Genomic DNA, 23,462 nt, shown 5'->3' on the forward strand with positions numbered 1-23,462 from the left:
AGTGAGACTCCATCTCAAAAAATAAATAAATTTAAAAAAAAAAAAACCCGTACATGGATCTCCTAAGAACAAATAAGGATTTTTTTTTTTTTTTTTTTTGAAATGGAATCTGGCTCTGTCTCCCAGGCTGGAGGGCAGTGGTGCAATCTTGGCTCACTGCAAGCTCCGCCTCCCGGGTTCACGCCATTCTCCTGCCTCAGCCTCCCCAGCAGCTGGGACTACAGGCACACGCCGCCACGCCTGGCTAATTTTTGTATTTTTAGTAGAGACAGAGTTTCTCTGTGTTAGCCAGGGTGGTATTGATCTCCTGACCTCATGATCTGCCTGCCTCAGCCTTCCAAAGTGCTAGGATTACAGGCGTGAGCCACCGCACCCGGCCGAACAAATAAGGATTTTAAGAGACAGTTCACTCTATATCCTTATTTAAAAGAAAATATGATCTCTCCCTGCCCCCCCACCCCCCACTGGAAGGACACAATCCTGCTAAAGACACAATTATTATTATTATTATTTTGAGACAGGGTCTTGCTCTGTCACCCAGGTTGGAGTGCACTGGTGCAACCACACCTCACTGCAGCCTCAACCTCTCAGGCTCAAGCAATCCTTCTACCTCAGCCTCCCACAGTGCTGGGATTACAAGCATAAGCCACCAAGCCCAGTCACAATTGATTTTATTTTATTTTTTGCGACAGTCTCGCTCTGTCACACAGGCTGGAGTGTAGTGGCACGATCTCGGCTAACTGCAACCTCTGCCTCCCAGTTTCAAGAGATTCTCCTGCCTTGGCCTCCGGAGTAGCTGGCATTACAGGCGCTCGCCACCATGCCCAGCTAATTTTTTTGTATTTTTAGTAGAGATGGTTTTCGCCATGTTGCCCAGGCTGGTCTCAAGCTCCTAAGCTGAGGCAATCCGCCCGCCTCAGCCTCCCAAAGTGTTAAGATTATGGGCGTGAGCCACCATACCCAACCCACAATTTATATTATTAATAAAAAGATAAACCCCAGCATACCAGTCTGAAAGACCTGAATTTTGGTTAATGGTCCTTTTGTGACTTTCTTTAGGATAGAGATAGGTATTTCTTTTATATGTGTCTAAAGGGCCCATTCTAGTGATTTCCATGAGTATAGGCAGATTGCTTCAAGATTAATTTATGTCTTGCCTTCTAGAAATAGAAAAGTACAACTGTAAAACATAACACTTTTTTGACTTAAAAAAATAGTTTCATTTATTGGGCACTTGTTCTGCGTTCCTTTAGGGGACGGTCAGTCAGGTGCAGCCAAGAGGAGACACGGGAGAGGCACAATAAAACAAAATTTATTACACTCACAGGTTTTAGAAAGAGGGCCATTATATGCCACACAAGGTCACAGGGGAAATGCCAAGTTTGGGTCAGGTAGCAGAAGACAGTAACAAGGAGAAAGTATAGACCAGAACTTTTTCTCTGTCTCACTTTTGTTGCCCAAGATGGAGTGCAATGACACAATCTCAGCTCACTGCAACCTCCGCCTCCCAGGTTCAAGCGATTCTCCTGCCTCAGACCCCTAAGTAATTGGGATTACAGGCATGTGCCCCCACACCTGGCTTATTTTTCTGTATTTAGTAGAGACAGGGTTTCACCATGTTTGTCAGGCTGTTCTCAAACTCCTGACCTCAGGTGATCCATGTGCTTCGGCCTCCCACAGTGTTGGGATTACAAAGATGAGCCACTGCGCCCAACCTAGGCCAGAACTTTTTTTTTTTTGAGGCAGAGTCTCGCTCTGTCACCCAGGCTGGAGTGCAGTGGCACGATCTTGGCTCACTGCAACCTCCGCCTCTCAGGTTTAAGCAATTCTCCCGCCTCAGCCTCCTGAGTAGCTGGGATTACAAGTGTGCGCCACCATGCCCGGCTAATTTTTTGTATTTTTAGTAGAGACAGGGTTTCGCCATGTTGGCCAGGCTGGTCTCGAACTCCTGACCTCGTGATCCGCCCGCCTAGGCCTCCCAAAGTGCTGGGATTACAGGCGTGAGCCACTGCGCCTGGCCTAGGCCAGAACTTTTGTTGGGGTTTCTAAGGGTAAGGCAAGGCAGGGCAAAGAGTTTAGGGTTGGCTAGTTTGAATAACTCCTGCAGGCTGTAAACTTTAGGGATGGTCCCTAATTGCCTGCGATGATTAAGGCAAAAGAATATTGCTTCTTGTGATGTACAGGCCAGATAGGGGAGGTATAGCGCTGGACTGGTCAGTTTATGTATCAAAGGAATGTTTTGGCTGGGTGTGGTGGCTCACACCTATAATCCCAGCACTTTGGGAGGCCTAGGCAGGTGGATCACTTGAGGTCAGGAGTTTGAGACCAGCCTGGACAATATGGTGAAACTCCAGTCTCTACTAAAAATACAAAAATTAGCCGGGTGTGGTGGCCTGTGCCTGTAGTCTCAGCTACTCAGGAGGCCGAAGCATGAGAATTGCTTGAACCCAGGAGGCGGAGGTTGCAGCGAGCCAAGATGGCACCACTGCATTCCAGCCTGTGTGACAGAGCAAGACTCCATCTCAAAAAAAAAAAAAAAGTCCTTTGCTATCTCTAATTGGTTAGCATTGGAAGGGCAGTCTCTCCCAGCCAGAAAGGATTTTATAAGATGTCAAAATATGGGCCGGATGCAGTGGCTTACACCTGTAATCCCAGCTCTTTGGGAGGCCGAAGCAGGCGGATCACCTGAGGTCAGGAGTTCAAGACCAGCCTGGCCAACATGGTGAAACCAAGTCTCTACTAAAAAATACAAAAATTAGCCGGGCGTGTTGGCGGGCGCCTGTAATTCCAGCTTCTCAGGAGGCTGAGGCAGGGAGAATTGGTTGAACCCAGAGGAGGAGGTTGCAGTGAGCCAAGATCGTGCCACTGCACTCCAGCCTCAGCGACAGAGCGAGACTCCAACTCAAAAAAAAAAGAAAAGATGTCAAAATATGGCCCGGCACCGTGGCTCACGCCTGTAATCCCAACACTTTGGGAGGCCGAGGTGGGCGGATCACGAGGATCAGAAGATCCAGACCATCCTGGCTAACACAATGAAAACCTGCCTCCACTAAAATTACAAAAAAAAAAGATGGGTGTGGTGGCACACACCTGTAGTCACAGCTACTTGGGAGGCTGAGGTAGGAGAATCACTTGAACCTGGGAGGCGGAGGTTGCAGTGAGCCGAGATCGCGCCACTGCACTCCAGCCTGGGTGACAGAGTGAGACTTTGTCTCAAAAAAAAAAAAAAGTCAAAATATTATCATCTACAGAAAAAATATATATAAATTAATGAGTATAAAGGGGAGTAAGAACTAGCCCAGAATCCCAGAAATAGACTCTCCCTCTTCGTTTTTAGTACCTTCAAAATATTTGAATTCCTTCTTTCTTAGCCCTAAATCTTGTCCCTGAGATTATTTTTTTCCTCTCTGGATCAATCTTTCACCTTTAATCACAACCAAGAAGGAATACGGTATCAAAACTGCTTAGCTTTTAAAGGTATCATTTCATGAATAGTATAATATTGATGTATATGAATCACATGTATATGAAGAAAGGGTCAAAAACAATGAGATCCAGGCACAGCAGCATGCACCTACTCAGGAGGCTGAGGTGGGAGGATTGCTTGAGCCCAGGAGTTTGAGGCCAGCCTGGATAACATAGGAAGACAACATAAATTTATAATATGCAATATAAATACAAGCATATTGGCATATTTTGGATGATCTAGATTAACACTTTTTTGAGTGATCTTCAGTTCACATTCAAATTTACAATTGAACTGATGTCACATTATACTCTAAAGTTAGAGCATTTTATATATATATATATATATATTTTTTTTGAGATGGAGTCTTGCTCTGTGGCCCAGGCTGGAGTGTAATGGCGCGATCTCAGCTCACTGCAACCTCCGCCTCCCAGGTTCAAGCGATTCTCCTGCCTCAGCCTCCCAAGTAGCTGGGATTACAGGCGACTGCCTCCACGCCCACCTAATTTTTGTATTTTTAGTAGAGGCAGAGTTTCACCATATTGCCCAGGCTGGTGTCGAACTCCTGACCTCGGATGATCCGGCCGCCTCAGCCTTCCAAAGTGCTGGGGTTACAAGTGTGAGCCACCACGCCCATCCACATTTAACCTTTAAGGCAATGTCTCCCAGGCTGGCAACATTCCCAGAGATCTATAATTACATGCCTCAGGGTTCATAATTTCTTTTTTTTTTTTTTTGAGACGGAGTTTTGCACTGTCACCCAGACTGGGGTGCAGTGGCGCAATCTCGGCTCACTGCAACTTCTGCCTCCCAGGTTCAAGTGATTCTCCTGCCTCAGCCTCCCAAGTAGCTGGAATTACAGGCATGTTGCCACCATACCCTGCTAATTTTGTAGTTCTAGTAGAGACAGGGTTTCTTTTTTTTTTTCTGAGACAAAGTCTCGCTCTATTGCCCAGGCTGGAGTGCCATGGCACGATCTCAGCTCACTGCAACCTCTGCCTCCTGGGTTGAAGCGATTCTCCTGCCCCAACCTCCCAAGTAGTTGGGATTACAGGTGTGTGTCACCGCGCCCAGCTGATTTTTGTATTTTTAGTAGAGACGGGGTTTCACCACGTTGGTCAGGCTGATCTCGAACTCCTGACCTCGTGATCTGCCCGCCTCAGCCTCCCAAAGTGCCGGGATTACAGGCGTGAACCACCGTGCCCGGCCAGACGGGGTTTCACCATACTGGTCAAGCTGGTCTTGAACTCTTGACCTCAGGTGATCCACCCACCTCAGTCTCTCAAAGTGCTGGGATTACATGTGTGAGCCACCATGCCTGCCATAAAAACCCTTTTTTCATGTGGACTAACACCTCAAGTACATGTTCAGGAGCTGGCTCTATTACCATGTCTGATTAGCCAGATTTTTGCAGCTCATACTTTAAAGACAGACTCAGCATTATCAATCGATCTATGAATACAGTATTGCGTTTTGGGTGTTTTTTTTGTTTTTGTTTTTTTTTTAGACAGAGTCTTGCTCTGTCGCCCAGGCTGGAGTGCAGTGGCGCGATCTCGGCTCACTGCAAGCTCCGCCTCCTGGGTTCATGCCATTCTCCTGCCTCAGCCTCCCGAATAGCTGGGACTACAGGCGCCCACCATCACGCCCGGCTAATTTTTTGTATTTTTTAGTAGAGACAGGGCTTCACCATGTTAGCCAGGATGGTCTCGATCTCCTGACCTCGTGATCCACCCGCCTCGGCCTCCCAAAGTGCTGGGATTACAGGCATGAGCCACTGCGCCCGGCCTTTTTTTAAAAATTTTTTTCTTTCTCCCTTCTAGTCAAAGCATGAAACCTTTACGTCATTGGAAATATACTGTAGTGACTTTGAGGGGAATAGGATGGTGAGGGGATAATCTTCATACTCTTTCTCCTTTTTCACCTCTTTCCATGATCCCCCTTAGTATCTATCTCCCCTCTCTGTAACATCATTGCTCTCCCAGTGCGTTACTTTTTCCTTGAGTCATATTGTGTGTGTGCGTGTGTGTGTTTATATAGTATTTTTAGTAGAGAGAGGGTTTCACCATGTTGGCCAGGCTGGTCTCGGACTATTGACCTTAAGTGATCCGCCTGCCTCAGCCTCCCAAAGTGCTGGGATTACGGGCGTGAGCCACTGTGCCCAGCCTCGAGTTATATTTTCTTTTCCACTTTTTTTCTTGTCTGTTTTTTTCCCATTTATTTTCAGGCCACCTCCTATTTTTTGTGAACACAATTAAATGTGGCTTCCATTCCATATTTAGCGTGTATGTATGGACACTTAAACAGCAGTCTTTTGTTGAATAATATACAACATTTATGGATAACTCAGCACTTTACATTCAATTCCTCTTATCCTTAAAGCAGTCTTGAAGAGTAGATGCTGTATGTCTGTCTTGCAGATGAACTTAGCCTGAGAGGGAATAAGTAACTTGTGAAAGATCTCATAGGTAATACGTGGCAAAATTCATGCTCTTTAAACAATGTCACATTCCATTCTTAGGAAAAAACAAAGGCCAAAAAGAAAAAAAAGAAAGAAAGAAAGAAAAAAAAGAAGGCGGGCATAGTGGCACATGTCTGTGGTCCTGGCTATTTGGGAGGCTAAAGTGGAAGGATTGCTTGAGCCCAGAAGTTCAAGACCAGCCTCAGCAACATAGCAAGACCTCATTTCTTAGAAGAAGGAGGAAGAGGAGGAGCAGAAGGAGAAGAAAGAAGAGGCTGAGTAATTTTTGTTGTTGCTGTTTTGTTCATTTGTTTGTTTTTTGAGACAGGGTCTCACTCTGTCGCCCAGGCTGGAGTGCAGTGACACCATCTCAGCTCACTGCAACCAAGGCTGAGTAATTTTATAGGCTCCCTCTACGCTGCTTTGGTCAGAGATCTCATCTAGGTTCCTGGCAACCTGCAAGCCTAATTAACATCTTTTCCACTCTCATGGCTTAACTCCAATCTAATATTTTCAATGTTTTTATATTAGTTGTCACCCTAAACTGAACCACTGTTTTCCCCCCAAAACTAGCATCCCCTCAAACTGCACCTTTTTCTGTTAATGGCTCCACCACATTTTGTTATGCAGAGTCAAAATCTTGGTGTTATTCATTCATTCAACAAATATTTAAATATTATTCAGCACATACAACTTTGCAAGGGATGCTGGAAAACACAATGGTAAGTTTAATGGAACTTCTGCCTTCATAAAGGCTTATATTCTATCAGGAAAGACAAACAAGTGTGGACCCAAACTAGTATAGTGATAGTAGAGATTTCCTGGAGAAAGTGATGGTCAAGAGGGGTGTGGAGAGGTGTGCTCCATGGGTAAAAGTGTAAGAGAAAGCATGGCTTTAGATGCACCCAAACACATTGCTGAAGCAGAGTTGTAGGAGAAATGGAGAGTTAAAGAGAGGCATACGTGAATCTGGATGATTAGCATGAAGGGTCTTGTAAACTATAAGGAATTTGGACTATCTGAAGAGCATGAAGAAGCCATGATTAGTTTTATCTTTTTAAAGAATCTTTTTTTTTTTTTGAGACGGAGTTGCTCTGTCACCCAGGGTGGAGTGCAGTGGCGCCATCTTGGTTCACTGCAACCTCCGCCTCTGGGGTTCAAGCTATTCTCCTGCCTTAGCCTCCCAAGTAGCTGGGATTACAGGAGCGCACCACTACGCCTGGCTAATTTTTGTATTTTTAGTAGAGACGGGTTTCACATGTTGGCCAGGCTGGTCTCGAACTTCTGGCCTCAAGTGATCCACCACCCCCCTTGGCCTCCCAAAGTGCTGGGATTACAAGTGTGAGCCACTGTGCCCGGCCGAAAAGAATCAATTTTGTCACAGTTTGGAGAATTTCTCCTTTTCTCTCCATCCCTTGAATGCAATTTATTACCAAATCTGTCTTATTTGTTATTGTCTAATTTGTCCTTTCATCTGGATTCCCATTGCCACCCTGCGTGGTACCACCTTACTCCCAGCTCTTCTCATCTCCTGCTTAGAGTAAGAGCTCTCTAACTAGTAGCAGTGCCCCAGGCCAGGCGCGGTGGCTCACGCCTGTAATCCCAGCACTTTGGGAGGCTGAGGCGGGTAGATCACGAGGTCAGGAGTTCGAGACCAGCCTGGCCAACATGGTGAAACCCCGTCTCTACTAAAAATACAAAAATTAGCCAGGCGTGGAATCCTAGCTACTCGGGAGGCTGAGGCAGGAGAATCGCTTGAACCCGGGAGGCGGAGGTTGCAGTGAGCCAAGATAGCGCCACTGCACTGCAGCCTGGGCAACAAGAGCGAAACTCTGTCTTAAAAAAAAAACAATAGTAGGCGGGGTGCGGTGGCTCACGCCTGTAATCCCAACACTTTGGGAGGCCGAGGCGGGAGGATCACGAGGTCAGGATATGGAGACCATCCTGGCTAACACGGTGAAACCTCGTCTCTACTAAAAATACAAAAAATTAGCCAGGCGTGGTGGCGGGCGCCTGTAGTCCCAGCTACTCGGGAGGCTGAGGCAGGAGAATGGCGTGAACCCGGGAGGCGGAGCTTGTAGCCTGGGCGACAGAGCGAGACTCTGTCTCAAAAACAAACAAAAAACAACAACACAACAGTGCCCCAGACTCTCTCCCTCCAATGTACACTGCATACAAAGACTAGACAAACGATGCCAAAGGTTACACCAGGACGACAATGAAGTCCAAGTCACTCATCTTGGCGCTTCTTTTTATCAAGCTAGCTAGTTAATATTACCACTTACAATCATTCTCCGAGTCCAGCCAGCTTCCTCAGAAATCCTCCCCAAATGCAGTTCACATTCTTCCCTCACTCCTCCAACCCTTATAACATTATTCCCTTTTCCTGTGGCATAATGCAATCCAGAGGCATCCTCTCTGAGAGCCTACATCCTTTCAATCCTCCAAGAAACAGCTCCTCCTCCCATCCTTGAGCTTTTCCCACCCAGAATAGGCTGTACCAAACATTTCTACATTGTATTAACTCGAATTATATCACAGATCGAGGTCTTCGCTTTCAGAAAAGACTCACATTCTTCTCATATATGCCTCGCAGGGCCTGGCCAAGTACTTCCTAAGCTCGGAACAAATACTGGTCAACTTTAATTGAACCAAATCGGGCGGGGTTTGCGGAGTCTGAGAGTGCAATGTTGGGGAGAGGGGGATGAAAACACTGGAGGACGGGCTGAAAGCGTCGAGTCCGACACAAAAGAGGCGTCAGACAAAACGCCAAGAGGCTGGGGACTGGGAACGAAGGAAGAGGTGCTGCCAGAGGCGACCTGCCACCTGCGCGAGGCAGCGGAGTAGGACGGCGGCCGTTGGTGGGCGTGGTCGCGCTAGTCTCGCGGGAGCGGCCGTTGGGCGGGCCGTTGTCCCTGCGGGCGGGGCGAGTTGCTAAGGAAATGACTGCCCGCAGCGCCTGGCCCCGCCGCGCCGGCCGGGCGGGGTCTGGAGCGGCGCCGTTTCCGCTTCCGCTCCCTCACAGCTCCCGTCCCGTTACCGCCTCCTGGCCGGCCTCGCGCCTTTCACCGGCACCTTGCGTCGGTCGCGCCGCGGGGCCTGCTCCTGCCGCGCGCACCCCCGGGGCTTCGGCTCCGGCACGGGTCGCGCCCAGCTTTCCTGCACCTGAGGCCGCCGGCCAGCCGCCGCCATGGGTGCCTACCTCTCCCAGCCCAACACGGTGAAGTGCTCCGGGGACGGGGTCGGCGCCCCGCGCCTGCCGCTGCCCTACGGCTTCTCCGCCATGCAAGGCTGGCGCGTCTCCATGGAGGTGAGGAGGCAGGGGCCAATAGGCTGGCCGCTGCGGGGCGGGAATCTGACGGAGAAAGGGAGCGGGGGATGGGGTCCTCCCCTGGGAAGGGTCCCAATTGGGAGCCTGCGGCCGCAGCGGCCGTTTGCGGGGCGACAGAGACCGCGGGGTCAGGGCCGAGAGGGAGCTCCCGATGCTTGGGGACCGTGTGCCGGTGGCCAGTGGCGGCGAGGGCTCGGCCATGTGGGAAGAGGCACCTTCCGCCCACTGACCGCCCTCTCCCCGAGCTTTGGCGCCATCCTCTCGTGCCAACCTAGCCCTCCAGGCTCATCAACGGTGTGAGGTTTAGTGTGGGAGTAAAGACGCAAATAGGGGCTATTTATTCATTTGTTTTTCAAGGGAGAGGTGAATAGATATGAATAACTTTTTAAATTTTAATATTTAAAATATGTGATGTGGGAAGCCTCTTTTGGCTAGGAGTTTGACAGTGAAAGGAACCCCGGGCAGAGTCTGTTTCACATTTTGGTTGCCTGGCCTTGGGCTCTTGCATGTTAATTTCAGAGGCTGGACCCGACCTCCAGGAGTTGTCACTCATTTGCACTCTTTTCAGGGCCTTTTACTAACTTCGGAAAACTTGAATTATGTCAGTCCCTAGATTTTCCTTTTTATTATGCTTCGTTTTCTTTCTCTCTTAGGATTTCTCTAAAACTTAATCAGTAATTCTCATTTGCCTGTAATTGTAGTTTATAGTTTCTTTGATTGTAAGTCATTTCATCAATTTTTTTCATTACAACCTACCTACAAAGGGCTTTTCTAGAAAATTTTACTCTGGACAAAAGGGGAAAGGAAAAATATTGGGGGGAAAGTAGTAGTATTAGGTAAAACTTGATGTGAAACTACAAAAGAGAAGAGGGAAAACTGCGGTAGGGATGAAAGGGAGGAAGACGGGTTAACCGTGTCTTTGTGAAGAGCATTCTGAAGTCTAGGCAAAAGGGTCTGGTATTGTGTTTCTCCACCTACCGGGTGGGCTTCAGGTAACAGCGAAATACTGTCTCCCTTGGGAATTGTTTCAGATCCCTCGCTCCTCCCTGTGGTTAGCTCTGGAATGACAGTATGAACTTAAATGTTTTGTTTTCCGATTCAAATTTTATATTCATAACTGACCTTAATAACAATTTTATAATTAGGTATAAAATTTCAAGATTGGAGTGGATCCTATAGTTCATCTCATCTGCTTTGGCTCCTTTTTTTTTTTTTTTTTTTTTTTTTTTTTTTTTTTGAGACAGAATTTCGCTCTTGTTGCCCAGGCTGGAATGCAATGGCGCGATCTCGGCTCACCGCAACCTCCGGCTCCCAGGTTCGAGCAATTCTCCTGCCTCAGCCTCCCCAGTAGTTGGGATTACAGGCATGTGCCACCACGCCTGGCTTATTTTGTATTTTTAGTAGAGACAGGGTTTCTTCCTGTGGGTCAGGCTGGTGTTGAACTCCTGACTTAGGTGATCTGCCTGCCTCGATCTCCCAAAGTGCTAGGATTACAGGCATGAACCACCACACCCTGCGGCTCCCACATTTTATAGCTAAGAAATTGAGGCCCAGAAAGGTTAGGACACTGTTTTGGTGGAAAGAATTTGTAGGATCAGATCGTTGAAGACACTAGACATTGTTAATCATCTGTGTCAAACTGAAGCATAGCATTCATATTTCACCACCATACACAGTATAACTATTTGGTAGATGTAATTGTCTATTAGAAATATCTAGGCTGGGCGCAGTGGCTCACGTCTGTAATCCCAGCATTTTGGGAGGCTGAGGCAGGCAGATCACCTGAGCTCAGGAGTTCGAGACCAGCCTGGGCAACATGGCAAAAACCCTGTCTCTACAAAAAATACAAAAAAATTAGCTGGGCATGGTGGCACCCACCTGTAGTCCCAGTTACTTGGGAGGCTGAGATAGAAAATCACTTTGAGCCTGAGAGGCAGAGCCTCCTTCATTGAGCCAAGATTGCCCCTCTGCACTCCAATCTGGGCGACAGTGCGAGACGCTGTCTCAAAAAATAAATGAATAGGCCAGGCGTGGTGGCTCACGCCTGTAATCCTAACACTTTGGGAGGCTGCGGCGGGCGGATTGCCTGAGCTTAGGAGTTCGAGACCAGCCTGGACAACATGAAGAAACCCCGTCTTTATTAAAATACAAAAAATTAGCTGAATGTGGTGGTGCGTGCCTATAATCATAGCTACTTGGAAGGCTGAGGCAGGAGAATCGCTTGAATCCCAGAGGCGGAGGTTGCAGTGAGCCAAGATGGTGCCACTGTACTCCAGCCTGGGCGACAGAGTGAGACACTGTCTCAAAAAAAAAAAAAAAAAAGAATAAATAAATAAATTTGGATATAGTTTCATAGGAAAGTCTTTTTGTAAAGTAGGTAGTCAAGAAGTTCCATTTCCATGGCATTTTCTGTTAACGTTGTGAGATTTGAGGTGAATATTCCATCTCGCAGTAAAACGTTTCTTCCAGGTTTCTCATTTAATATTTTTCACTTCTCTGCTGTTGCTTTTTCATTTCTTTGGTACCCTTCTTTCTACTTTTACTTACGGATTGAGTTGCTTGGCTACTCAGTGTTTCACGTTGGTTTGCCCAGTGATTCCATACTATTTGCTGCTTCTCTGTAGGGCATTTCCCTTTATTTTTGGTTTCTCCTCAATTAGAAAATGATTTTTTTGTCAGGGACGGTTTAGTGTGTAGAGATCTTACTAGACTATTCCTTACATCCTAATCTTCCTCCTGAGAGATAACTGCTTAGGGTATTAAAATCTTGCTAATGTGCTGTTTCTGAAGTTGCCCTTGTTTGAATAAATATGCCTAATCAATAGTTAAATATGCCTAATCAAATCCTCTTGAAGAGTATTGTTTGGGATCCTATTCTGCTTCACTGATAGTGTTCCTTCTGGCTTTTTTTTCTCTTCAAAGTGTAGCATAGTTTCTTTGCTATTGCAAGAAAGTAACTATGAGTTCTAGCCTCTTCCCTGAATCTTATCTTTCCAGAAAATATAAAGTACTCCCATTCCTGTGAAGCTTTAGGGCTTAATCCAAAAATTAATAAAGTTTATTTACCCTATTTCCTTGGTCCTAATGCTTCATTTGAGGTAAGGTTATCATACCACTAAAGGTTGTTGACATGCTGACTGATAGATAGATTTAGCCATAGAGAGGACTCTTGAGACAAAAATGGCAATCATCAATAGCTGGCATTTTTACTTTCTGCCTGTTTCAAGCTTCTCTTCCTGTGTGACCAGGGTGTTGTTGTTGTTTGTTTTGTTTTGTTTTGTTTTTGAGACGGAGTTTCTATCTTGTTGCCCAGGCTGGAGTACAATGGCATGATCTCGGCTCACTGCAACCTCCGCCTCCCGGGTTCAAGCGATTCTCCTGCCTCAGCCTCCTGAGTAGCTGGGATTACAGGCATGTGCCACCACGCCTGGCTGATTTTGTATTTTTAGTAGAGATGGGGTCTCTCCATGTTGGTCAGGCTGGTCTCGAACTTCTGACCTCAGGTGATCGGCCCGCCTCCGCCTCCCAAAATGCTGTGAGCCACCATGCCCAGCAACCAGGGTGTTTTGAGAAAAGGTAATCAAAATACCACAGGCCAGTGGTGTCAGCTTACGCCTGTAATCCCAGCAGTTTGGGAGGCCGAGGGGGGCAGATCACCTGAGGGCAGTTCGAGACCAGCCTAGTCAACATGGTGAAACCCCGTCTCTACTGAAAATACAAAAATTAGCCAGAGGCCAGAGAATTGCTTGAATAGGAAGGCCAGTGAGCCGAGATCTCACCGCTGCACTCTAGCCAGGGTGACAGACTCCGTCTCAAAAAAACAAACAAAAAAAAACACCACAGTTGATGTTCTCCCTCCTCCTTTCTCCATGAAAAAAGTGGATGAGGTATGTACTTTGGGATTAAGAGGTAGGCACTGGGCACGGTGGCTCATGCCTGTAATCCCAGCACTTTGGGAGGCCGAGGTGGGCGGATCACGAGATCAAGAGACCGAGATCATTCTGGCCAATATGGTGAAACCCTGTCTCTTCTAAAATACAAGAATTAGCTGGACATGGTGGCGCACGCCTGTAGTCCCAGCTACTCCAGAGGCTGAAGCAGGAGAATCGCTTGAACCTGGGAGGCGGAGGTTGCAGTGAGCCGAGATTGCACCACTGCACTCCAGCCTGGGCGACAGGGTGAGACTCCATCTTAAAAAAAAAAAAAAAAAAGAGGTTGTGGAGGGGTGCCTGAGAAATATATAAGGTAAGGCCCTTGAGTTTTTGTTGGCTAAATAAGAAGTCAAATTTGAAAATAGATTCAGTTGATGTAGTCTTTTTTTTTTTTTTCCGAGACGGAGTCTTGCACTGTTGCCCAGGCTGGAGTATAATGGCATGATCTTGGCTCACTGCAACCTCTGCCTCCTGAGTTCAAGCGATTCTCCTGCCTCAGCTTCCCGAGTAGCTGGGATTACAGGCGCCTGCCACCATGCCCGGCTAATTTTTTGTATTTTTAATAGAGACAGGGTTTCACTATGTTGGCCGGGCTGGTCTCCAACTCCTGACCTCTTAATCCGCCCGCCTCGGCCTCCCAAAGTGCTGGCATTACAGGCGTGAGCCACCATGCCTGGCCCATCAGTTGATGTAGTCTTAAGGGGACAAGAGTACATTTAATATTTGGTTGTGAGGTTCTCTGGAAGTGACAAAACTGCTTTCTATGGAGAGTTAGGAATTTTTTTTTTTTTGAAACGGAGTCTCGCATTGTCACCCGGGCTGGAGTGTAGTGGCTTGATCTTGGCTCACTGAAACCTCCGCCTCCTGGGTTCAAGTGATTCTCCTGCCTCAGCCTTCCAAATAGCTGGGATTATAGGAGTCTGCCACCAGGCCAGCTAATTTTTTTTGTATTTTTAGTGGAGACGGGATTTCACTATGTTGGCCAGGCTGGTCTCAAGACTCCTGACGTTGTGATCCACCTGCCTCGGCCTCCCAAAGTGCTGGGATTACAGATGTGAGCTACCGTGCCCGGCCAGGAATTTTTTGTACTATAAATCATATTTTCCTTTTATTAAAGGCAGTGTCAATATCTATAGTATAATTTTGAGGAGGCTGGCTATTTATTGCTGTGTAGAAGCTGTCTTATTAGTGGTCAAGGGGTCATCTAGAATTGACTATAAAGATAGTATTGAGCAGAAAATTCTTAAATACCTGCATATTAGTTTCAGTCATTAAATTAATGGAAAAAATATAAAAAGAAATATCACAAGTATGCTATGGGGTTCTACCTTAGGGCATTGAAGGTTGAAAAACATTTATTTTCTTATCTTCAGATTAGCATCTCATATCAATAGCCAATAGCTTAAAGCGCTTTTTACTTACTAAACCAGGTCAGAATTTCTCTCTCTCTCTCTTTTTTTTTTTTTTAGACGGAGTCTCTGTCACCCAGGCTGGAGTGCAGTGGTGTGATCTCGGCTCACTGGCCTTTTTGTTTAAGTGATTTTCCGGCCTCAGCCTCCTGAGTAGCTGGGATTACAGGCATGTGCCACGACACTTGGCTTATTTTTTGTATTTTTAGTAGAGATGGGGTTTCTCTGTGTTGGTCAGGCAGGTCTTGAACTCCTGACCTCAGGTGATCCGCCCGCCTCCGCCTCCCAAAGTGCTGGGATTACAGGCATGAGCTACTGCACCTGGCCAGAATTTCTTTGTCTAGAATGTGGTTAGCAACTTTTATAAAAACGCATTATTTGCATTTGATTAGCATGCAGTACCCATTCACAGTTCAAAGCTAGTATAGAATTATATCACATGTATGCCCATGAGCATGGAGAAACTATTTTCTTTTTATTTTTTTAAGTTGGAGTTTTGCTCTTGTTGCCCAGGCTGGAGTGCAATGGTGCCATCTCGGCTCACTGCAGCTTCCGCCTCCTGGGTTCTAGCAATTTGCCTACCCCAGCCTCCCAAGTAGCTGGGATTACAGGCACTCGCCACCATGCCCAGCTAACTTTTTTGTATTTTTAGTAGAGAAGGGGTTTTCCCATGCTGGCCAGTCTGGTCTTGAACTTCTGGCCTCAAGTGATCTGCCCGCCTCAGCCTCCCAAAGTGCAGGAATTACAGGCATGAGCCACCGTGCTCGGCCTTTTTATTTTTAAAATTATTTATGTGTTTATTTTGAGACAGGATCTCACTCTTGCCCATGCTTGAGTGGTAAGGAGTATGGGATTTCTTGTGCCGGTTCCTTCACATCCTCACTACACTTATCTGCCTTTACAGTGGCTCGATCATAGCTCACTGCATAGCCTTCTGGGCTCAAGGGGTCTTCCAGCCTCAGCCTAATATAGGCACATGCCACCATGACTGGCTAATTTTTTTTTTTAAAGTTTTTTTTTGTAGAGATAGGGCCTTGCAATGTTGCCCAGGCTGAGGAATTTTATTTATGTTTATTTTATTTATTTATTTATTTATTGATTTATTGAGATGGAGTCTCACACTGTCACCCAGGCTGGAGTGCAGTGGCGCGATCTCAGCTACTGCAAGCTCCGCCTCCCGGGTTCATGCCATTCTCCCGCCTCAGCCTCCCGCGTAGCTGGACTACAGGCGCCCGCCACCACGCCCGGCTAATTTTTTGTGTGTGTTTTTAGTAGAGGCGGGGTTTCACCATGTTAGCCAGGATGGTCTCGATTCCTGACCTCGTGATCCACCCACATCGGCCTCCCAAAGTGCTGGGATTACAGGTGTGAGCCACCATGCCTGGTCTAGAAATTATTTTATATTTTATACCATTCCCTTATAAGTTCTCAAGCAACTGGAAAATACAATCAGAACGTATTCCTCAAGATTTCGAGGATATTTTACACAAGGTTCTATTGTCTGATTCCTTAGCAGTTGTTACTACTGTTTCCCTACCTCTAATCTTCTATTGGGTTATTAGTCTTAGAATTGAATTTTGAGAGGTAAGGGCTTGAATTTGAACATAGAAATTTATACAGGTCTGATCAGTAGTTCTTGACATTGTATTATCTGGAAACACAAATCTTTAGAACTGAACTTAAGATGTTTAATGACATTTTGTAGACAGAGTATGATTTCAGTGTAGTTTTTGTTTCTTTCTAGATCTAGTTCAGAGATGAAGTATATCAACTTTTTTTTCCTTTTTGACCCAATGCTAGCAGAAAAACAACACCTTTTAATCATATTTAGTATTTGAAAATGTGTATACAGGTTCCTTTTTATTTTATTTATTTCTTACAGGTTCCTTTTTAATCAGCTTTATTGAGATAGAGTTCATATACTGTATGGTTCATACCATATATGGTTCATATACCATACAGTATATGAACTCACTTTAAGAGTATAATTCAGTGGGTTTAAGGGTATAATTCATTCATTTTAAGGGTATAATTCAGTGGCTTTTAGTATATTTTCTTTTTTTTCTTCTTTTTTTCTTTTTTCGAGACAGGGTCTTGCTCTGTTACCCAGGCTGGAGTGCAGTGACGCAGCCTCAGCTCACTGCAACCTCCACCTCCCAGGTTCAAGCGAATTCTCTTGCCTCAGCATCCTGAGTAGCTGGAACTACAGGCTCACGCCACCACACCCAGCTAATTTTTATATTTTCAGTAGAAACAGGGTTTCACCATGTTGCCCAGGCTGGTCTCGAACTCCTGGCCTCAAGTGATCTGCCTGCCTCAGCCTCCCAAAGTGCTGGGATTACAGGCATGAGCCACCGTGCCTGCCTGTTTTGTAGTGTATTCAAACAGAGTTGTACAGCTGTCACCACAATCAGTTTTAGAACCCCAAAAAGAAACCCTGTACTCTTTACCAGTCACTCCCTATCTTCCGTCCACTAACCCCTGGCATCCACTAATTTACATGACCTCTATGAATTTGCCTATTCTGAACATTTTATAAATGGAATTCTAAATACACTACCTTTTATATCTGGATGCTTTTACTAAGCATGTGTATTTTTGAAATTGACTTTAAAGCCTGTTGGCCCCTGGAAGAGTAAATTACTCTCCACCCCAAGTATTCCCTCTACCCCTCAGCTTTGCCTGTAAGTTTCTTTTTAAAAAAATCACACATACATTGTTGTAGTAGATTTAAGAATAAGTATTTTGCTGACCCAGGGTTCTTTTGCTTCTTTCTAGATCAGTGCCTTGCAGGTTTTATTTTACAGAGCTTAATAGAATCAGAATTCTCTTTAAAACTCCAGTCTCATATCCAGTTATCACTCACCATCTCTGTGTTTGCAGCAATAGCCAGGCCTGGCCCAGAGGGACTTGATCTCCACTTTTGGTTTTTAGACTTTTCTGTGGCTTTTACCACCTGCTGTGTATCCTTGACCTCATACTGCTGGACTCCTTTGGATGGATACCAGCAGGATGGTTCAGGCTCCAGTGGGCACTTTTTAAAATTCTCTCCTTCTGTTCAGATAGACAGAGCTCAGGCAGATCACCAAGTCTGTTGCCTGTGTAACCAGGAAAGAGATGCTAGTTTTCTTTTAGGCACTCCCATTTGTTTCTGTTGGAACCTTCCTCACTTAGTTGATGGAAGGGAAGCAAAAGACCCAGAACTCCATCTCAAATTAATGACTTAACAATTCTTGAATTTTCTCTTATCTCCTAGTTAACTCTTTTTCTTATCTTCAGGAGGTCAGTTTTAATTATTGTTGTTTATTCATTTATTTTCATGGAGACAGGGTCTTACTGTGTTGTCCAGGCTGGTCTTGAACCCCTGGCCTCAAGGAATCTTTTCACCTCAGCCTCCCACAGTGCTGGAATTACAGGCATGAGTCACCACACCCAGCCTGATATTTTTCAGTTGATGTATCATAGTTGTGCCTAAGCATAATTTTTTACTTTTAATTTTAATTTTTTATTTTTGGGGACAGGGTCTCCCTCTGTCGCCCAGGCTGGAGTGCAGTGATGCGATCTCAGCTCACTGCAACCTCCACCTTCTGGGTTAAAGCAATTCTCCTGCCTCAGCCTCCCGAGTAGCTGGGACTACAGGTACCCACCATCACACCCGGCTAAATTTTTTGTGTGTATTTTAGTAGGGACGAGATTTTGCTGTGTTGCCCAGGGCGGTCTCGAACTCCTGAGCTCAGGCAATCCGCCTGCCTCGGCCTCCCAAAGTGCTGGGATTACAGGCATGAACCACCACGCCCAGCCAAGTATAATATTTTTAAGGGTCATCAATGTTGTGTCATGAATCAATCAATCAGTGTTTCGTTCTTTTTTATGGTTGAATAATATTCCATGGTATGGATTTGTCACATTTTGTTTATCCATTCATTAGTTGATAGACATTTTGGATTTCCACTTTTTTTTTTTTTTTTGCTATTATAAATAGTGATACTATGTACAAATTTTTGTGTGGAAATATGTCCTCATATCTCTTGGTTATATACCAAAGAGTGGAAGTGCTGGGTCATATGGTAACTACGTGTTTAACATTTTGAGAAACTGCTAAACTGTTTTCCAAAGTGGCTGTACCGTCTTACATTCCTGCCAGCAATATATGAGGATGCCAGTTCCTTCACATCTTCACTACACTTATCCACCTTTTTTATAATAACTAATGGTGGGTGTGAGATGGTATCTCATTGTAGTTTTGATTTGTATTTCTCTGATGGCTAAATGGCTAATGATGTTTGAACTTTTTGTTTGAGACAGAATCTCACTCTGTCCAGGTTCAAGCGATTCTCCTGCCTCAGCCTCCCTAGCAGCTGGGATTACAGGCACATGCCACCACACCCAGCTAATTTTTTGTATTTCTAGTAGAGACAGGGCATTACCATGTTGTTCAGGCTGGTGTCGAACTCCTGACCTCAAAGGATCCGCCTCCCTGGGCCTCCCAAAGTGCTGGATTACAGGCTAGAGCCACCATGCCAGGCCTTATGTTTGAACATCTTTTATGTGCTTATTGGACATTTGTGTATCTTCTTTGGAGAAATGTCTGTTCAAAGCCTTTGTCCATTTTTAATTGGATTGTCTTTTTGTCTTTTGATGTGTAAGAGTTCTTTATATGTTTTGGATACAAGTTTGTTAGATATATGATTTGCAAATATTTTCTCCAATTTTTGTGGACTTTTGCTTTCTTTTTTTGTTTTGTTTTTATTGTTGTTGTTTTGGTCGGGGGACAGTCTTGCTCTGACCACCCAGGCTGGAATGGAGTGGCGCGATCTTGGTTCACTGCAACCTCTGCCTCCTGGGTTCAAGCTATCCTGCTTCAGCCTCCTGAGTAGCTGGGACCCAGGTGTGTGCCACCACTCCCAGCTAATTTTTTATTTTTAGTAGAGACCGGGTTTCACCATGTTGGCCAGGCTGGTCTTGAACTACTGACCTCAGGTGATCTGCCCGCCTCAGCCTCCCAAAGTGCTGGGATTACAGTCATGAGCCACTACACCCTGTTTGTTTTTGCTTGCTTGCTTTCTTTTTTTTTTTTTTTTTTGAGACGGAGTCTTGCTCTGTTGCCAGGCTGGAGTGCAGTGGCATGATCTCGGCTCACTGCAACCTCTGCCTCCCGGGTTCAAGCCATTCTCCTGCCTCAGCCTCCCGAGTAGCTAGGACTATAGGCACATGCCACCATGCGCAGCTAATTTTTGTATTTTTAGTAGAGACGGGGTTTCACCATGTTGGCCAGGATAGTCTCGATCTCTTGACCTCGTGATCCGTCCGCCTGGGCCTCCCAGAGTGCTAGGATTACAGACGTGAGCCACCACACTCAGCCTCTTTTTGCTTTCTTGACGGTGTCTTTTGAAACAAAAGTTTTTACTTTTGATAAAGTCCAATTTGTCTATTTTGTTTGTTTGTTTTTGTTAAGAAGCTTTGCCTAACCCAAAGTCACGAGAATTTTCTCTTAGGTCTTCTTCTAAGAGTTTTATAGTTTTAGCTGTTTCTGTGATCCATTTTGAGTGAATTTTTGTGAATGGTATGAGGGAGTGATCCAACTTCATTCTTTTGTGTGTGGATATCAAGTTGTCCCAGCACTATTTGTTTAAACCACTGTTCTTTTCCCCCATTGAATTATCTTGGCATCATTGTCAGAGATAAATTGACCGTAAATGTGAGGGTTTTATTTCTGAACTCTCAAGTCCATTTCATTGGTCTACATGTCCCTATGCCAGTAATACACTATCTTGGTTACTGTAGCTTTTTAGTACGTTTTGAAATGTTTTTAAAATTTATTTTTCATCTAAATTTTAGGATTAATTTGTCAATTTCTGCACAAAAGGCACCTGGGTTTCTATAGGGGTTATGCAGAATCTGTAGATCAACTGGGGGAGTATTACAGGCATGAGCCACCGTGCCCGGCTGACTGAGTTTTTCATAGATGTACTCTATCAGGTTTAGGAAGTTCCCTTTTATTCCTAGGTTGTTGAGTCTATTTTATATTACTTTTTTAGAGACAGTCTTGCTCTGTCCCTCAGGCTGTAGCACAGTGGCTCAATCATAGCTCACTGCAGCCTTGAACTCCTAGGTTCAAGAGATCCGCCTGCCTCAGCCTTCTTAGTAGCTGGGATTACATGCATGCACCACCATACTGGGCTAATTTTTTAAAATTTTTTATAGAGACAGGGTCTTACTATGTTGCCCAGACTGGCATTGAGTCTTTTTATCATTAATGAGCACTGAATTTTGTCAAGTGCCTTTATAATACCTATTGAGATGATCATAGGGTTTTGTTCTTTAGTCTACCGATACGCTATATTGCATTAAGTGATTTTTTTGAATGTTAAACCAACCTTGCATTTTTTTGGTGTATAAGTCTTATTTGATCAATGTGTATTATCCTTTTATATGGTGCTGGATTTAGTTTGCTACTATTTTGTTGAGGATTTTTGTGTCTATATTCATAAGAGATATTGGTCTGTAGTTTCTTGTGATGTCTTTGTCTGGTTTTAGAATCAGGGTAATGCTGGCCTCATAGAATGAATTGGGAAGTGTTGCCTTCTTTTCTATGTGATGGGAGAGTTTGTGAATCATTGGTATTAATTTTTCTGTAAATGTTTGGTAGAATTCACAAATAAAGGCATCTGAGCCTGGGCTCTTCTTTGTGGGAAGTTTTTGGCTTTTTTTTCTTTAAAAATTTTCATTGTGGCTGGGCGTGGTGGCTCACGCCTGTAATCCCAGCACTTTGGGAGGCCAAGACGGGTGAATCACCTGAGGTCGGGAGTTTGAGACCAGCCTGACCAACGTGGAGAAACCCCATCTCTACTAAAAATACAAAATTAGCTGGGCATGGTGGTGCATGCGTGTAATCTCAGCTACTTGGAAGGCTGAGGAGGGAGAATCACTTGAACCAGGGAGGCAGAGGTTGCAGTGAGCCTAGATCGTGCCATTGTACTCCAGCCTGGGCAACAAGAGCAAAACTCTGTTTCAAGGGAAACAAAGTTTTCATAACATAAAAATTACCATCTTAGTCATTTCTTTTCTTTTTTTTTTTTTTTTTTTGTTGGAGACAGAGTCTTGCTCTGTCACCTATGCTGGAGTGCAATGGTTGCAGTCTTGGCTCACTGCAACCTCTGCCACCTGGGCTCAAGAGATTCTCCTGCCTCAGCCTCCTGAGTAGCTGGGATTACAGGCATGCGCCACCATGCCCAGTTAATTTTTGTATTTTTAGTAGAGACGGGGTTTCTCCATGTTGACCAGGCTGGTCTCTAACTCCTCACCTCAAGTGATCCGCCCGCCTCGGCCTCCCAAAGTGCTGGGATTACAGGCATGAGCCACCACGCCTGGCCTTAAAATTTTTTTTAATGTACAGTTGAGTAGTATTTAATACATTCACATTGTTGTGTACCCAGTTTCCAGAACTCTTCATCATACAGAACTGAAACTCCATACCCATTAAATAAGTCCCCATTCTCTTTCCCCCAGCTCATGGCAAACAGCATTCTATTTTCAGTCTCTATGAATTTGATTAGTTTAGATACTTCATACTGTAAGTGGAATCATATGGTATTTGTCTTTTAGTGACTGCCTAATTTAAAAAAAAATTTTTTGAGACGGAGTCCTGCTCTGTCGCCCAGGCTGGAGTGCAGTGGCGCCATCTCGGCTCACTGCAACCTCCACCTCCCAGGTTCAAGTGATTCTCCTGCCTTGGCCTCCCAAGTAGCTGGGATTACAGGTGCTCGCCACAACACCCGGCTAATTTTTGTATTTTTAGGTAGAGACGGGGTTTCACCATGTTGGCCAGGCTGGTCTCGAACTCCTGACCTCAAATTATCCGCCTGCCTTGGCCTCCCAAAGTGCTGGGATTACAGGCGTGAGCCACTGTGCCCAGCCTCCATGTTGTTTTTCACAACACCTGTATCATTTACATTTCCACCAACAGTTCACAAGAATTTCAGTTTCTCCACATCCTTGCTAGCAGTTGTTATTATCTGTTTTTTTTTTTTAATGGTTTCTTTTTTCCTTTTTCTTTTTTTTTTTTTTTTTTGAGACGGTCTTATTCTTGCTCATGCTGGAGTGCAGTGGTGCAATGTGATAGCTCACTGCAGCCTCAACCTCTGGGCTCAAGCAGTCCTGCCACCTCAGCCTCCACATAGGTGGGACTGCAGGTGTGCACCACCACTCGTGGCTAATTTTAAAAATTTTTTCGTAGAGACAGAGTCTCACAGTGTTACCCAGGCTGGTCTTGAACTCCTGAGCACAAGTGATCCTCCCACCTCAGCCTCCCAAAATAATGAGATTAGAGACATGAGCCAACATGCCCAACCAGTTTTGTTTGTTTGTTTTGTTTTGTGTTTTTGAGACAGAGTCTCACTCTCTTGCCCAGGCTGGAGTGCAGCGGCATGATCTCAGCTCACTGCAACCTCTGCCTCCCAGGTTCAAGTGATTCTCATGCCCCAGCCTCCTGAGAAGCTGGGATTACAGGTGTACCACCACACCCAGTTATTTTTGTATTTTTAGTAGACATGGGGTTTTGCCATGTTGGCCAGGCTGGTCCCGAACTCCTGACCTCAAGTGATCTGCCCCCCCTCAGCCTCCCAAGGTGCTAGAATTAAGTTTTTCTTTCTTTCTTTCTTTCTTTTTTTTTTGAGACAGAGTCTCACTCTGTCACCCAGGCAGGAGTGCAATGGCACGGTTCTTGGCTCATTGTAACCTCTGCCTCCCAGATTCAAGTGATTCTCCTGTCTCAGCCTCCCAAGTAGCTGGGATTACAGGCATGCGCCACCACGCCCAGCTAATTTTTTGTATTTTTAGTAGAAACGGGGTTTCACCATGTTGGTCA

The 23,462-nt window shown here is 45.3% G+C and overlaps 2 protein-coding genes across 2 annotated transcripts in view; one reads left to right on the forward strand and one right to left on the reverse strand.

Annotated features, from left to right (window-relative positions):
- Positions 1-8,972, reverse strand: part of NRBP1 (nuclear receptor binding protein 1) — a 32,621-nt gene extending 23,649 nt beyond the window's left edge. Inside the window, exon 1 of the mRNA XM_054677105.1 lies at positions 8,497-8,972. The gene's annotated coding sequence lies outside the window, so the exon portion shown is untranslated. The remainder of the gene's footprint in view (positions 1-8,496) is intronic.
- A 104-nt stretch (positions 8,973-9,076) lies between these two features.
- Positions 9,077-23,462, forward strand: part of PPM1G (protein phosphatase, Mg2+/Mn2+ dependent 1G) — a 28,172-nt gene continuing 13,786 nt past the window's right edge. Inside the window, 1 exon segment of the mRNA NM_001246455.1 lies at positions 9,077-9,234. Within this exon segment, the coding sequence (NP_001233384.1) occupies positions 9,115-9,234 (120 nt within the window). The 5' untranslated portion in view covers positions 9,077-9,114.

This window comes from Pan troglodytes, chromosome 12 (genome assembly GCF_028858775.2).
Source record: "Pan troglodytes isolate AG18354 chromosome 12, NHGRI_mPanTro3-v2.0_pri, whole genome shotgun sequence".
In the NCBI taxonomy this organism is placed as follows: Eukaryota; Metazoa; Chordata; class Mammalia; order Primates; family Hominidae; genus Pan; species Pan troglodytes.